The 17,709-nt window shown below is 40.9% G+C and overlaps 1 protein-coding gene across 7 annotated transcripts in view; it reads left to right on the top strand.

Moving 5' to 3' along the window:
* Window positions 1–17,709, top strand: part of lmbr1 (limb development membrane protein 1) — a 217,929-nt gene that overhangs the window by 138,455 nt on the left and 61,765 nt on the right. For all 7 annotated transcript variants that reach the window (XR_013499892.1, XM_078232320.1, XM_078232309.1 and 4 more), the window contains 3 exons: window positions 3,966–4,052; window positions 4,999–5,075; window positions 7,359–7,436. Coding sequence is in view for 6 of the 7 variants with exons in the window: in XM_078232320.1 (XP_078088446.1) it covers window positions 3,966–4,052; window positions 4,999–5,075; window positions 7,359–7,436 (242 nt within the window). In the remaining variant the exon portion in view is untranslated. The remainder of the gene's footprint in view (window positions 1–3,965; window positions 4,053–4,998; window positions 5,076–7,358; window positions 7,437–17,709) is intronic.

Genomic DNA, 17,709 nt, shown 5'->3' with positions numbered 1-17,709 from the left:
TGGGTAACCTCACTTATCCACATTATATGCATCTACCATGCATTTATCCACTGACTCAGCCTGTCCAAATCACACTGAAGCATCTCTTGCATCCTCCTCACAGCTTATCCTCCCAACCAGCTTTGTATCAAAGGCAATGGTTTTGGTCTTCCCAGAGGAAACTTCCTGCTTGTGCAACACTGGATGTCGGGCAAGAAGTGTGACATGGTGGAAGGGTTAAGGTTGTAAGATATTGCTGAGAGGGAGGTGGTGACGCAGTGGTATAGTCGCTGGGCTACTAATCCAGAGACCTGGGTTCGAATCCCGTCACCATGGCAGATGGTGGAATTTAAACTCAATAAAACATCCGGAATGAAAAGTCAAATGTTGACCATGAAACCATTTTTGATTGTTGTAAGAATCCAACTGATTTGCTAATGTCCTTTAGGGAAGGAAGTCTGCTGTCCTTACCTGGTCTGGTCGACATGTGACTCCAGACCCTTTGGAATGGCCTAGCAAGCCACTCCACTGTATTCACTTGCTACTAAGAAAACAAAAAGGAATGAAACCGGGCAGACCACCCAGCATCCACCCAGACACTGGAAACAACGGCAAACCCTGCCCTGTCAACCCTGCAAAGTTCTCCTTACTGACATCTGGGGGCTTATGTCAACATTGAGAGAGCTGTCTCACAAACTCGTCAAGCAACAGCCTGACATAGTCATACTCACAGAATCATACCTTACAGATAATGTTCCAGACACCATTCCTGGGTAAGTCCTGCTTGACCGGCAGGACAGACGCAGCATAAGTGGCAGCAGAGTGGTGTATAGTCAGGAGGGAGTTGCCCTGGGAGTCCTCAAAATCAATTCTCATGAAGTCTCATGGCACCAAGTCAAACATGGGCAAGGAATCTTCCTGCTGATTATCATGTCCCACCCACCTCAGCTGATGAATCAATACTTCTCCATATTAAACACTACTTGGAAGAAGTACTGAGGGTGGCAAGGGTGCTGAATTTACTCTGGGTGGGTCCATCAGTAGTACCCACAGTAAGAGTTTTAACAACACCAGGTTAAAGTCCAACAGGTTTATTTGGTAGCAAATGCCATTAGCTTTTGGAGCGCTGCTCCTTCGTCAGATGGAGTAGAAATCTGATTCTGAGATTTCCACTCCATCTGACGAAGGAGCAGCGCTCCAAAAGCTAATGGCATTTGCTACCAAATAAACCTGTTGGACTTTAACCTGGTGTTGTTAAAACTCTTACTGTGTTTACCCCAGCCCAACACTGGCATCTCCACATCAGTCGTACCACCAGAGACTGAGCTGACTCAGGCCTAAAAGACATAGCTGCTAGACTGGGACTGTGGCAGGTGGTGAGGGATCCAACAAGAGGGAAAAACATACTTGGGCAGGACAAAACAGCAGGACCCTGGGAAGCACTGAGGATCAGAGGGAATTTGGTGTGCATATACACCGGTCCCTTAAGACAGCAGGACATCAATGAAGTGGTTAGGAAGACATATCGTATACTTGCCTTTATTAACTGACACATAGGGCATAATTTTATGACCTCTTTGCGCGCTTTTTGCGATGGGAAAATATCGTAAAATCGGGCGTAAAGCGGCTAGTGGGAATGGTGACCGTTTTTGCGCCTGTCGCAATTTTACGACACCCAGCTTTCTGGCGGGGCTTATTAGTGTATTTAAAATGATTTAAGTAGTATTTTGCATGTGTTTAACGTGCCCGGTGCTCAATTGTCCGGACTCACTTGCATTTATGGCCTTACCAGGAGAGGTTCTCTCCAGCGAGGAAAAAACACCTGCTCCCCATGAACAGTCGTGTTGGCCTCGCCAGTGGAACCAGGTGACCATTGTGGGCCCTCCGGGGAAGCCGAGTGCAAGGTGGGGGTGCCCCTTGGGCACCTGGGCACTGCCAGCCTGGCACCTGGGCACTGCCCACTGCGCAATGGGGGATTGAGGACCGGGTCAATGGGGTGGTGGGAGGCCCCTTGCCACTCTGCCTGCGATCGGTGGGGGAGGGAATGGGGGCTGCAATTGGTCTGAGCGGCAGGGGCTGCATCTCGGGCCACGGGCTCCCATGATTGCGGTTGGGGGGGGAGCTAGTTGAGGCTGTCTGCAGTAGTAAGGGCCAGACAGCTCTCTTTCTGTCTATCAGACCCCGGTACTGCTAATGCGCATGTGCAGAATCAGAGGTTTGCACATGCACAATACCTCCCCTACAGGTGAGCTAAGACCTACCCATAGCCTCTCTGGCTAGAAACTGGCTGGCCCATGTTTTCAGAGACAGAGTGCATAAGATTGGGCATGAAAACCTGCCCAAAAAATGGATCAGCAACTCTCCCATTTCACGCTAGCTGGACACTTAGAAAAAATCTCGTAAAATTCCACCCATAAAGTTTAAGAGCAGGGTGGTTATGCTGGAACTATATAAAACATTGGTTTGGCTACAGCAAGAGTATGATGTGCAGTTCTGGAATCCACAGTATAGGACGAATGTGATAGCATTAGAAAGAGTGCAGAGGAGATTTGCAGTGATGTTGTTAGGTGATCTATATTTTACTTGGCCATAATTATAATTTTGTTCATCAGTGTAGAGAACTATGGTATTTTATACAAACTGAGAGTGTTAGTATTTTAAATAACAATTGTAAGTATTTTGGCAAGTGTGAATTCTACTTTTGCTCAGATGAGACTTGATCAAATTGGGCAAAATAGGATTCTTTGGATCATAAATTAAAAAAACTTAAAGAACTTGTATACTTAATATTGATTTCAGCAGCTTTCGCCGGTTGTGCATGCCATATAGGTCACAGGTTTCACCCTGTCAGGTCTCTGGTCTGTTCTCAAATTCTCTACTTGAGAGATTAACATGGTTTGTAGCATGTGTTTCCTCTGGGTGCTCTGGTTTCCTCCCACAGCCCAAAAATGTGCAGCTTAAGTAAATTGGCTAAATTGTCCCTCCAGTGTCCAAAGATGTAAATGTTAGGTGGATTAACCATGGTAAATGTATGGGGTTAGGGGAAAGAGTGGTGGGGAGAGCCTGGGTGGACTGCTCTTTTGGAGAGTTGGTGCAGACTCGATGGGCTGAATGGCCTCTTTCTGCACTGTAGGCATTCTATGATACTCTGCAGTCTCCAGACTCTGGCCAGCAACAAAGCTTTACAGAACCCCTTTCTTTAGTCCATGCTGTTGGTGGCTTAACAATTGGGTCCAGCTGTTGCTAGGTAAATTTGGTTAGCTTTCACTTGTATCTTCCATTCTGACACCATCTAGCTACAGTATCCTAAACAGAAATACAATGGGGTTATATTTTGTGCTGTTCCTCAGTCTGATTTTGATTGTCCCATGGACCATATCAGGGTTCTGGAATGATTTGTTTCCCATGAGGCAGAGAGAGACTTAGGCAATGATTATACATTGATAGTTAAATGAAAATCCAGTTTTTCCAATATGATTGTTTATTACATTGATTCATGGAGTATAACTCATATCTTTCAAGACCGGCCATTATTTAATATGGCATTTTGATGAGCACATGTAGTTAATACTGGTTATAAAATAGCTTCTTATCTCTATGTTAGTGTTAAAATGGTTTCTTTGACCTTGTTAGTTTTAATGCTATGCAGTATAAAATATGACAATTAATATTATATGCAATATATAATAAAAATGGTCAAGTTGAAATCTAGCTACTGCAGATCTTCTAGAGAAGTTGTTTATTGGTATGTAGGATGTTTACAAACTGCTCAACATCTTTCTAAAAGCTGGTGATAGATAAACAGGAGCCTGAATGGGTGAAGCTGCCATTTTTCAATTAAGCCAGAATTGTAAAAATGGCAATAGCTGTCTTTATTGTTATTAAGGATTGAAGATGAAGTAATATTTAAGTGCGTAGACATGCTGACATAGAGGGAATAAGTATAATTGCAAAAATATCACTTATATTTTGCTCTCCTCTCTTAGGTGCATACATGACATCCTACTTGAAATATAATTCCGAGGAACTTGAACAAGAATTGGATGTCGTAAGAAGCAAGAAATCAAAACTTGGTATTTTTTCACATTTTTCTCAGAAAAAAGAGAACCTGAAACAGTTGAGATAAAAATAATGAACTGAAAAATATGAAATAAAAGCGGGAAAAGCTGGAGAAGCACAGCAAGCATCTGTGAAGGGCAAACAATTTCCATTTCTGGCTTTTTTGGGGTGAGCAGAAAGGAGGGGAAATTGTAAAAACAGATGGTCAGCAATGAAGGGTTCTCTGGAAATCCCACAGATACAGTGGTCCTACAGAATTCAAAGGCAGGATCACGATCATTTTTTTCTTCTATTTCTATGTTGTATAGTAAAACAATAGTTTCATGGCAGTCAAAATTGATTATGGGATACATAAACCAATACCTGAACATGTTTACATGACATAGATGTTGACTCTAAGGAACAAGAAAAATTTTATTAGGTATGTAGCTCTCACTGATTTACACTGCACTCTCAGATCATGTGTAAACACAGGCCAAGTGTCAAGTTTAATCAAAATTTGCCTCAGTGGACACGCTAACTCTCTAAACATTTCAAAATATGTAACATGTATTCCATTTTTAAACAAATATTTCTGGGAAATTGGAGTTTTACAACTGGAGGACTTGATGTAAATATCTTCGACATTTTTCAGATGCTACATCTTCTTCGGGAATTACATCGCAAGTTTTGGGAGCAGGGGTGGAGGTTTATCTACGTACACTCTTGGAGATTTCCTCCTTGTATAATATTCTGATAAGCGGGGCCTGGGAGCCTTCAGTAGTTTGCTAAAGAACTCTATATTCCAAGATGTAAAATAATAATTGGTTAAGCAATAGAACTCCTACATTCCATATTAAAAATGGTAATTGTCTCTGGTTCTATTATTTGCAGTTTTATATTTCTGAATTCAGTGGAAAACTTTAAAGAATCTATGGCGAATAGTATTTTGTAATCTGTCTGGTGTTTTCTTTTCATAAGAGCGGCGCAAGAAAGCTTCTGCATGGGAACGGAATTTGGTTTATCCTGTTGTCATGTTGATACTACTGTCAGGAACGGTAAGCTGCTTTTGTTGAAGTTTATTGCAGAAAATTTGATAGTTTATTCCCAGCTATTTTTGAATGCAGATGTACGTCCTCAACAGTATAGCTTTAAAACTTTCAGTCACATTTTTTCCAAAGTAAATGAAGAATAATCATTTTTCTAAAGTGAAGATGATGAGCACAGTGCATTGGTTTATACAAATCATGGCTTTATGTTAGTTTGATGAGAGGATGGCAGGTTTTTATAAAGTTTATTTATTAGTGTCACAAGAAGGCTTACTTTGCACTGCAATGAAGTTACTGTGAAAATTCCCCAAGTCCCCACACTCTGGCGCCTGTTCAGGTACACTGAGGGAGAATTTAGCACAGCCAATGCACCTAACCAACATGTCTTTCGGACTGTGGGAGGAAACCGGAGCACCCAGAGGAAACCCACGCAGACACGGGGAGAATGTGCAGACTCCGCAAAGTGACCCAAGATGAGAATCGAACCTGGGTCCATGGTGCTGTGAGACAGCAGTGCTAACCACTGTGCCACCAGGGGAACCAGGGTCACAGTTGCTGTCAACCTTAACTTAAACCTTTCAGAGCAGCTTGTTAGCCCAGAACTACAAACATGGTTTGTGGATTTACAGAGAGAGCAGTTTAAAAAAAAAACCTGACCATTTTTGATAATTTTAAAAGTTTTAGGTAGTCTGTTGATTGAATTTGTCTAATAAGTAGTTGAGATGTGCAGGAATGGATCTGTTTGTCTGTGCCGAGTGATATGATCTCAGCTGGATTGGCTCTAAGGCTGCTGTAATTAGCCTTGGCATCCCTGGGCCAGGAATGATGGGCAGGGTCTGGTGACTCAGATCTGAAAGATGGTGTCCATGGACAATGGCTAATGATTGGCAGGTTAGCTGTACAATTGATCACAGAATGGTCACAGCACAGAAGGAACCCATGTGGTCCATTGTGTCTGTGTTGGCTCTCAGAAGAAGCAATTTGCCTCCTGTCACTTCCCAGCCTTCTCCCCATATATTCCTTTTTAAATCATCAAATTATTTCTCAAATGCCTCCATTGACCCTGCTGCCATTAAATTTCTCTGTATTAAATTTCATCAACACCAGGTTAAAGTCCAACAGGTTTATTTGGTAGCAAATGCCATTAGCTTTCGGGGCTTCCATTCCATCTGACGAAGGAGCAGCACTCCGAAAGCTAATGGCATTTGCTACCAAATAAACCTGTTGGACTTTAACCTGGTGTTAAAACTCTTACTGTGTTTACCCCAGTCCAACGCCGGCATCTCCGCATCATAAATTTCATCAGCCACTTGTCCAACTATTCCACCTGTGGTTGGGATTTTCCAGCGCCCCATCATGGCGGGATGTGCCGCAGGGCATTCGGCAGTCCCAACCAAAAATCCATTGACTTTTGGCGGGAACATACGATCTCGGCGGCATGTGGGGTCAGAAATGTTCACCTTGTATCCTTTTGAAGTTCTATCTTGTCCTCTTCCAAGTTTGTATTGTACGCAATTTCTGAAATTGGCTCTGTACACTAAGAGTTTAGGTCATTAACATATATCAGGAAGATTAGAGGTCCTATCTCCAACCTCCTGGGGATCTCCATTGATAAACTTTCATCCAGAAAAGTTGAATCATCCTTGCATAACAAGTAAACAACTTTAAGTGGCCTGTCTGATGCTCAGTGTGAAATGCTTTGAACTATCACCTGTGAATAGAAGGACAAAACACATGCGTACAATCTGAAATTTTAAAAAGCAGAAAGTTGAAGAAAAATGCATGTTTTGGTAGAAAATTGTCAGAATGTTTAAATCTTTTATCATTATAACTTACTAGTACGAGCTTAACGAGGATACTTAATTTAATTCTCTGAACTTAAAATAGGTGAAAAGGAGATTTAGATTAATTTAGAATGCTGAATGTTGACTATTCTTGTGGCATTACCAGATTCAATGTAAAAGATGGAAAATGTCAACAATAAAATGAACCTTTATGTTATATTTGGCCATATTAACTCTGATTATCGCATGATGAAAAAGAATTAGTATTGCAATATGTTTTGCAATTCAGTGTAGAATTAAAGCTGCATCACATTTCGCTAAAGTGTTATTAAAGTGAAAAGTTTGACGACAAATTCATCACGTTTTATTGGCCAAATTAAATTTTACTTATTCACTTCATGAGCTTTATTAGTATGCAGTAAATATTCTATGTTTAGTAAAGGGAAGAAATCACTTGAATATCAGCATATTTCACAGACTTTCTAAGTGATCAATTTGTGTCTTGCAGACAATCTCTGTCCTCTTGGTTGCTTTCAATATACTGGCTCTGTTGGTCGATGAAACTGCAATGCCAAAAGGATCACAGGTATTGATCAGCTGCCCTTCTTGTTTAATGGTTGCCTTCTTGAAATTCAAGAAATTGAATATTATACAGATTTTCTTTCTTATAGCGCACCTTTAGCTTTTGTTTTTCGACTCTTCAATTTTGCCACATGCAAAATTTTCAGCTGGCTTCTTAACAAAATTAAATCCAGGACTTTTTTTTAAAAAAAGTGTGAAATGTGAATGGAAGTTTATTCATTATATGGTTCACTGATACAGCTAATGTATGTAAGTTCAGACTGAATTTCATGCATTCAAATTTGCAGTTGCAGATAGTAACTTAATGATGCAAACCCTATATCAGCCAGCAGGGAGAACTCTCCATACATTGAAATCGTTTGAGGACACTCTCTCTGCTTAGTTTCAGAGTTACCAGATTAACAGCAGTGAGGCTCCATGCTATCAAATTGGTTTAAGACTGGTTTTAAACCCCAGATGCATTTAAATTTGTAACTGAATAACAAAATTATTTTCCATAATTGTAGTTTACATTGTCTATAGTGAGATCCCATTTATATATGCTTTTGTACCAGATTGTTGACATATTTTGCTAATAGAAGAAAAAAACCTTGTATTTATAGACTGCTTTTCACAACCTCAATGTCCCAAAAAGGTTTTACAGCCAATAAAGTACTGTTACAATGTGGGATATCTGAAACACCTGTATCTAGAAGACAATGAAGTAAGGTGTATCCAAGATTTCTTCAGCACTTCCCAAACTCACAACTTCGATCATTTTAAAAGCACAAGAGCAGCATACGTACCTGAACACCATCACCCGAGTTCTCCTCCAAGTCACACATTTTCTTGACTTGGTAAATTACTTAATCACTGGGTTAATATGCTTGCAATATTCTACCGAACATCACTTCGTTCGTGCCTTCACCACGCTGGCTGCAGTGACTCAAAACTATGGCTCACAACCATCTTCTCAAGGGCAATTGGGATGGGCAATTAATGCTGGCCTTGCTAGCAATGCCTTCATCCTGTGAATGAATAATTGTTTAAAAAATAAACTCTTCTGAAATAGTTATATTGCTTAGGTTGGAAAGAACTTGCATTTAGATACTTTTCATATCCACAGGATGGACCAAAGGACTACAAAACTAAGTAATTTTGGAATACAGTCGTTGTTAGAGTGTAGGAAAACATGGCTGCCAAAAGTTCGATAGAACAGCAATTGATCATATGATTTATTAGTGAGGTTGGCTGAGGGATAAGTGTTGGCCAGACCAGCTTCATAACCATAGAGAGGAACCACAGAATACCTACAGTGCAGAGGGAGGCCATTTGGCCCATTGAGTCTGCACCGATCTTCGGAGGTGAGGGCTTTGATATAATTTCATTTCTCTATTGTAAGCTGATTTGCAGGTGTTGGAGAGAAAGGAGTACAGTTGCATATCCAACATGTTTACCTATCTTGCACATGGCAAATACTACTTCTGGTAGTAACAATGTCAATATTTACTATTTATAATAAGAATTGGGATCTCTTATAACTGTCCTGCATTTACAACACCTCACCTGTGAGATAGAGATAAAAATAAAAACAAACACCTCAACATCAATCACTGCAGACCAAATTTAATGTTTTCAAAAATCTGTGTGTGTCACAAGCCATGCTGATGTTATCTGCAAGGGTGTCCCAACTTGAAACACCGGTCTGTGGTGGTGTATAGTTTTTTTGTTTGGAATATTGTGAGGAGTCACATAAAACCCCAGTCTAGTCATCATACCACAATTATTGAAGAATATTTATTCAGTTAAAGAAAAGATAAACACACACGCACAGGACCGCAATTCTCTACGACACTTAAGTACGTGAATAACTAAACACGCACACAATTTATGTAGGAATTGCCCCTTGTGCCAAAATGTATCTACAATCCCTGAGCTCACTAAGACTTCCTTTTCCAAAACAACATTCAAATTAAATAAATCTATAAGTCAACTCCAACTTATAGCTACCACACAATACAGGGCTGATGATCAAGTCTGGGAAAGGCCTTTTCCTGGTCCAGTGAAGATACTTAAATTGCTGTTACAAAGGTTTTCCTGCAATATCTTGGCTCTAAGTCTTAGATGCAACATTATAGCATCTCTGAGAAGTAAAAGATGTTACAGGATCCCTTGGATGTGAAATGAGTTTCAGCATGCTGGCTGAGAGTGCCGGACTGGTTTCTCACTGTGAGGTGTAGACTGGTCTGTGTGCTTCTGAGAGGGGTAACAGTTACTGTTTCCCCTTTTGTTATTTCAAACTCGAGAGTTTGTTATCTACATATCTCAAATTCTTTCCATTCGTGGAACTTAGCATTTCGATAGCCTTGAATTACCCAACCATTTAGATAAGTGGTTTCTGCTTAGGGAATTTAAAATTTCTATAGCAGTCATCTAAGTAATCTGTTTCTTCTAGAGTAATTCACACCTAATCATCTTTAGATACTCTCATACTTCTGGACTGCCCTGATCACTGAGGCTTGCCTGCCCCAGAAGGCGTTCGATAAGGTGCCTCATAAAAGGTTGCTGCAGAAGATTGGGGTACACGGAGTTAGGGGTAAGGTGTTGGCGTAGATTGGGGATTGGCTATCTAACAGGAAGCAGAGAGTTGGGATAAATGGGTGCTTTTCTGGTTGGCAGTTGGTGACCAGTGGCGTGCCGCAGGAATCGGTGCTGGAGCCTCAATTGTTTACCTTTAAATAGATGATCTGGAGGAGGGGACTGAATCTAGGGTATTCAAGTTTGCTGATGACACAAAGGTGAGTGGGAAAGCGAATTGCGTGGAGGACGCGGAAAGTCTGCAGAGAGATTTGGATAGGCTGAGCGAGTGGGCGAGGATCTGGCAGATGGAATATAACGTTAGCAAATGTGAGGTTATCCACTTTGGAAGAAATAATAGTAAATTGGAATATTATTTAAATGGAGAAAAATTACATCGTGCGACTGTGCAGAGGGACCTGGGGGTCCTTGTGCACGAATCGCAAAAACTCAGTCTGCAGGTGCAGCAGGTGATCAAGAAGGCAAATGGAATGTTGGCCTTTATCGCGAGGGGGATAGAATATAAAAGCAGGGAGGTCTTGCTGCAACTGTACAAGGCACTGGTGAGGCCACAACTGGAGTACTGTGTGCAGTTTTGGTCCCCTTATTTGCGAAAGGATATATTGGCCTTGGAGGGAGTGCAGAGAAGGTTCACCAGGTTGATACCGGAGATGAGGGGTGTAGCTTATGAGGAGAGATTAAACAGATTGGGTCTGTACTCGTTGGAGTTTAGAAGGCTGAGGGGTGATCTTATAGAGACATATAAGATAATGAAGGGGCTGGATAGGGTAGAGGTGGAGAGATTCTTTCCACTTAGAAGGGAAACCAGAACTAGAGGGCACAGCCTCAAAATAAGGGGGGGCCGATTCAGAACAGAGTTGAGGGGGAACTTCTTCTCTCAGAGGGTAGTGAATCTCTGGAATTCTCTGCCCATTGAAGTGGTGGAGGCTTCCTTGTTGAATATGTTTAAATCACGGGTAGATAGTTTTCTGATCGATAAGGAATTAGGGGATATGGGGAGCAGGCGGGTAAGTGGAACTGATTCGCTTCAGATCAGCCATGATCTTGTTGAATGGCGGGGCAGGCTCGAAGGGCCAGATGGCCTACTCCTGCTCCTATTTCTTATGTTCTTATGTTCTTCTGCTGGTTGTTACTGTTGCTGGATAGATATCTATCTTTCAGGCCTTTTTAATTTCTTGTTACTGTTGCTACTGGGTGAATCCTTGACACTTGAAGTTACAAATTTGTGCTGTCAGATGTGAGATACACTCCTCATTACTGCCAACAGACATAAAGAACCTGGCCATATGGACCAAAGCCTAACTTCAGCCCAAGTGCAAATTTCTAACCCAAACAAATTGCAGTGCACCTTATTCAACCTGTCTTGCTTTGTTTCCCACCCATGCTATCCTTCCTAATTCAGCCTCGCCCATCTCTAACCCACATGTCTGCTCCCCTGCTGGTCATTTCCATGATATGGAGATGCCGGCGGTGGACTGGGGTAAACACAGTAAGAAGTCTCACAATGCCAGGTTAAAGTCCAACAGGTTTATTTGGTAGCAAAAGCCACTAGCTTTCGGAGCGCTGCTCCTTTATCAGGTGAGTGGATTTCAGTTCACAAGCTGTTGTGAGACTTCTTGTGGTCATTTCCATGTAATGGTCATTCTAAAGTTGGTTTCCATGCCAACTGCACTCATAGTTTTAGTTATACAGTAAAAGTGACTCTGGCACTTAAAACTGGCTTTAACCTAGCATTGTGCCCTGAGACTGTAGAACAAGGTTATGGGGTGGGGAGAAAAGGAAAGTGACAATCAAGTTTGGTGCAAAAAGTTTTAACAGGGCGACTAATTCTCAGTCTATCTTCCCACTTCCTCATCTTGTTTCCTTTCCCCTTTCCAATGACTGCCTGTACACAGGGCCACCATCCCATGTTCCACGACCTTTGGATCACAACTCTCCAAACCAGATTTTGGAACTCCTTGTGTTCACCAACAAGTCTGAGCATAGGTCCTGGAATTCCCTTTTCTGTGCTACTAGAGACTGCATTCATATCTCCCAGTGAGTGCTATGGAGAAGATTGCTGCTTATGCTAATTTTTGGGTCTTGCTACAACCTACACTGAGCATCCAAAGAGTAGAACAAGTTAATTTCAAGAAAACAAATTGACAATTTGCAATGTAGGTGTCAAAAAATTCAAAGTTATCCAATATGTGATGTTTTACAAAAAGGGAAGATTGTACACCGATTTTCATACAGATGTACATTCCCAACAGACCATAAACGTAGAAGCATGAATAATGGCCCTTGAGCCATTCAATTAGATATTCAACAGAGGTATATTGAGCACAGTTCTAATAACCCAATTATGGAAACGTGACATTGCCAGCAATTAAATTGATTCTAAGTTCAGGAATTTATGATTTGAAGAAAGGTGTAATTGGACATGTTTTTCTTGGCAAAGGGAAGTCTGCAAATTGATTAAAGCAATTGACGTCGACAAATTAGGCATTGTGGTGATGTTTGTGGGGAGAAAAACTAAAAATTCCAAATTTAGAAATAGGGAAAAATAACATGGGATATTTTCACCTAAAGGATATCAGGGCTATTAACCAGAAATATCCGACCTCAGCCGGTGTAGCTGCAGTGAATGGAGTTTTGGCTGAACGCCACATTCTCTGTGCTCAGTGGCAGCAATGGTGGGGCGAACGAGATCAGAGAATCTCACCCATTGAATGGGTTACTGGGGTACTACATTGAAAGAGGCAGTTGGAAAAAATATTTCTGCCTGGATCTTGCGGTCAGTACTGAAACAACAGCTGACCGTAGCAATCTATATGCAATAGATTTCTCTTTCCCAACACCAACTTGAATCTAGCACCCAGTTGAGGGAATCTCCAGCTGTCATCAAACTGGGTAAGTGGCCAATCAAGTTGAAGTAAAATGCAATTGAATTTTTCACTTTTATTTAAAATTTTACACCAAGCAAATAAATGAACATATATACGCGATTGAGGTAGAAGCTGAAATGTTTTTTTTAATATCACAATGGAGAGACATGGCATTCCATAAACTTAATATTTGTTTTTGTGACCTGTGAAGCTGAACTTAATACATCAGGAAAATCCAGTCAGACCTCATTCAACAAAGAAGGGTTTACAGTGAGACTAATAGTGTAAAAAGGACAAGTTCTTAACAGTTCTGTGATTTTTACTTAATTGCAGTCTGAGGGTACTTGGATCCCTGTAGGGATATGTAAAATTACTGACAGCAATTTCTGCATTTAACTGCACGTGTGGGCTCTAAAAGTTGCTATTGGTTTCAGAGGAGTAATGAGGCTGAACATTGACATCCCGACTACAAAATATAGGTTGCCATGCAATGCCCCCCTTCTCCTCTGTTCATTTCAATGAACATTGGAACATAGATGTCTTCAACATAGAAACCCTACAGTACAGAACGAAGAAAAACAAAAGAAAATTGCCGCACAGGAACTGGCCCTACGACCCTCCAAGCCTGCACCGATCATGCTGCCTGTGTGAACTAAAACCCCCTACCCTTCCGGGGGCCATATACCTCTATTCCCATCCTATTCATGTATTTGTCAAGACGCCCCTTAAAACTCACTATTGTATCTGTTTCCACTACCTCCCCTGGCAGCGAGTTCCAGGCACACACCACCCTCTGTGTAAAAAAACTTGCCTTGTACATCTCCTTTAAATCTTGCCCCTCGCACCTTAAACCTATGCCCCCTAGTAATTAACTCTTCCACCCTGGGAAAAAGTTTCTGACTATCCACTCTGTCCATGCCTCACATAATCTTGTAGACTTCTATCAAGTCACCCCTCAACCTCTGTCGTTCCAGTGAGAACAAACCAAGTTTTTCCAACCTTTTCTCATAACTAATGCCCTCCATATCAAGCAACATGTCAATCTTTTCTGTACCTTCTCCAAAGTTTCCACATTCTTCTAATAGTGTGGTGACCAGAATTGAACACCATATTCCAAGTGTGACCTAATTAAGGTTCTATAAAGCTGCAACATGACTTGCCAATTTTTAAACTCAGGGTCCCGGCCGATAAAGGCAAGCATGCCATATGCCTTCTTGACTACCTTCTCCGCCTGCATTGCCACTTTTGGTGACCTGTGTACCTATACACCCAGATCCCTCCGCCTATCAATACTCTTGTGGGTTCTGCCATTTACCATATATTTCCAATCTATATTAAACCTTCCTCACATTTGTCCGAATTAAACTCCATCTGCCATCTCTCCGCCCAAGTCTCCAACTAATCTATATCCTGCTGTATCCTCTGATGGTCCTCATCACTATTCGCAAATCCACCAACCTTTGTGTTGTCCGCAAACTTACTAATCAAACCAGTTGCAGTTTCCTCCAAATCATTTTTTAATATATATATGTATACAGCAAAGGTCCCAGCACTGACCGCTGAGGAACACCACTTGTCACAGCCCTTCATTCAGAAGGCAGTCATTTGGCCCATTGAGCCATGCACCAATGATAGTCCCATCCAGTCCCTATCCCTGTAACCCTGTTTATTTACCCTGCTAATCCCCTTGACACTAAGAATCAATTTAGCATGGTCAATCAACCTAAATTGTGCATCTTTGGAGTGTGGGAGGAAACCCACGCAGACACGTGAAGAATGTGCAAATTGCACGCAACGGCCACCTGAGGCTGGAATTCAACCCGGGTCCCTGGTGCTGCTTTGGTCAGCAGCATGGGCAGCCTGTGAGGTAATTGGGTTGCTGCACATCTACACATTTTAGCAAAAGCATTGCCATTATGTATGAAAATTGGGTTAATGTTTGCCATGCCTCTGTTTTTGACACAAATTTTCATCAAATGTTTGAAAACTAGCAGTTTCACATCTAACTTTTTAACAATTCTTTCATGGGTTGTGTGTGTCGCTGGCTGGACCAGCTTTTGTAGCCCATCCCTGAGAATATTTAAGAGTCAACCACATTGCTGTGGATCTGAAGTTGCATGTAGGCCATACCAAGTAAGGATGACACATTTCCTTCTCTAGAGTACATTAGTGAACCAGATTGTTTTTTGTGAGAATCATAATGGTTTCATAGTCACCATTTGATTTTAATTTATTTTTCATTGAATTCAAATTTCACCATTTGCCATGGTGGGATTCATGCCTGGGTCCCCAGTGCATTACCCTGGGTCTCTGGATTACCAGTCTAGTGACAATACCACTATGCCACTGCCTCTCACCTGAGGCATCTGTAGATGTTTGTTACAGAAATGCATTTACATGCATGATGATTTTTAATTATCTTGATAAACAAATCAAACTATTTTTCATTATTTTGAGGGATTAAGGTTATGTTTATTGCCTGATTTAAACAGCAAATGAAGGACAATTGGAAGATAGAGAGTGAGCAAATACAAATTTCTGTGGTATTGGGACAAATGAAACCTTTTAGACCAAAAGACATAGGAACAGAATTAGGCCACTCGGCCCATCGAGTCATGGCTGATATTTTCCTCATCCCCATTCTCCTGCCTTTTCCCCATAACCCCTGATCCCCTTATTGATCAAATATTTTTTTTTCTCGAATCATTTTCTAAATAAATCAACTAAATAAAATTTGTATTTTCATAAATAATGATGCACGTAGAAATATCAGTTGCACCTTGGTAAAGGAATTACTGAGGGGAAATAACTACTTAGAAAACTGTTTGATTTTGATCCTTTGGTGCAGACTCGATGGGTCAAAGGGCCTCTTCTGCACTGTAGCATTCTGTAATTAATATTGACAAGGCCTAAGGATCAACACAAATTTTGAAAGATCGCACATAAATTTGTAATCTTTGTTTTGGTCTTGTTCATCGTGATCTCTTGTGACTCAAGGATTGATTTAGAGGTGCCATTCAGCTCACATTAGCTGAAGTTATCGATCTCGAGTAAAGAAAAAACTATTGTAACACATCTCATGATTCTGTGTTGATGAATTATATATTGTCCTCTTTGGTTTCATTACAGTTGTATAGAAAGTCAAGGTCAACATCCAGTTTGTCATTTGCAAACTTCAAAAACGTGGCTCATTATGTGGGGCTTTTTTTTATTCATTCGTGGGACATGGGCGTCGCTGGCTGGCCAGCACTCATTGCCCATCCCTAGTTGACCTTGAGAAGGTGGTGGTGATCTGCCATTTTGAAATGCTGCAGTCCACATGTTGTGGGTTGACCCACAATGTTGTTAGGGAGGGAATTCCAGGATTTTGACCCACCGACTGCGAAGGAACGGCGATATATTTCCAAGTCAGGATGGTGAGTGGCTTGGAGGGGAACTTTGCAGGTGGTGGTGTTCCTAGGTATCTGCTGCTCTTGTCCTTCTAGATAGAAGTGGTCCTGGGTTTGGAAGGTCTGGAAGTTTGAGCTGAACAAAATGGAGTATAGAACTGTATTTCAGTAAGAGTTTTAACTTTTTATTTTGAAACCTTCTGAAATGTTTACTGAAAGTTTCTTTAGAAAATAACTTTAAATTTTGAAGGTACAATCTTAATTATTTTAAATAGAATTATAATGGTGAAACTTAGAACTTGAAGTTAAATGGCAACATTTTAATTTTTTTGAAATGTATACATATTCCAAATACACTTCGAACAGAAATTCAAAAACACAAGGTGCTAAGAAATTAAGATACACTAAAGCATTAAGCACTTTAGTGCTTATTCCATGTTAAATTTATACCTGATGCTTGTATAAAACTATAGACTCTGTTCAGTCTTTCATTGGAATTTTACTATGATTCATCGTTTTACACAAAAAACATTGATTTTATCCAGACCGGCTTTTTCTGTTTTGTTCAGATGTTTTTTTTCTGTTGTCTGTATTTAGGCAGTAAGCATGAGAGTATGCACTTGATCAAACGGTTGTAGTAAAGCAACGAATCATGAAACAGCTTGTTCTTTTAAGCTGAATTTTGTACACATACTCGAGTCGCGGTAGAACACGCATTGCACATTGATCAAGTGGAGCAGGAAAACAAAAGCTTAAGTTTGATTCAAAAGTGATATTTGTTGGCTTGATAAGGATGGCAAAGTGCCAGTCAAGATATCCTCTTATCGAACAAAAAATCCTGTTTGAAGTCTTGTACCTTCTTTGCAATAGTAAATTGTTGGTTCCCATGAATCTAAGGAAGCAAAAGCCAGTGGTATTGGAGTTGAAAAAATATCATTTTGGTTGATTCCACAAAATCTGGGACAGGAAAGGGTGCACCATTGATTGTGGTCAGTTGGTAAATTGAGTAGCTAAGCTGTACAGATCAAGGAAGTCCAGACTTGATCCCTGGTCTGTGCTCACTTAGGTCTCAGCCAGGGTATTTTTAGAGTTAGTCTCTGGATAAGGAGGGATAATAGAGTTCAGGGTACATCTCTAATTGCTACCTGCCCTGGAAATGCTAAACCTGCATAAAACAGCAGTTTGGTCCTCCAACAGAGTATAGTATCCAATTCAGGACACCACAATTTGGAAAGGTTATGGAGGCTTTGGAGATGGGTGAGGAAGCGATTACCACTCCTGCTTTAGTTGTGTCATACTTGGTACATATAAAGGTTAAAGTTTATTTATTAGTCACAAGTAAGGCTTACATTAACACTGCAATGAAGTTGCTGTGAAATTCCCCTAGTAACCACACTCCGGCGCCTGTTTGGGTCAATGCACCTAACCAGCATGTCTTTCAGAC

Source organism: Mustelus asterias, chromosome 2 (genome assembly GCF_964213995.1).
Source record: "Mustelus asterias chromosome 2, sMusAst1.hap1.1, whole genome shotgun sequence".
NCBI lineage: Eukaryota > Metazoa > Chordata > Chondrichthyes > Carcharhiniformes > Triakidae > Mustelus > Mustelus asterias.
The sequence above is the reverse complement of the archived record's forward strand: the minus strand, read 5'-3'. Positions and strand labels throughout refer to the sequence as shown.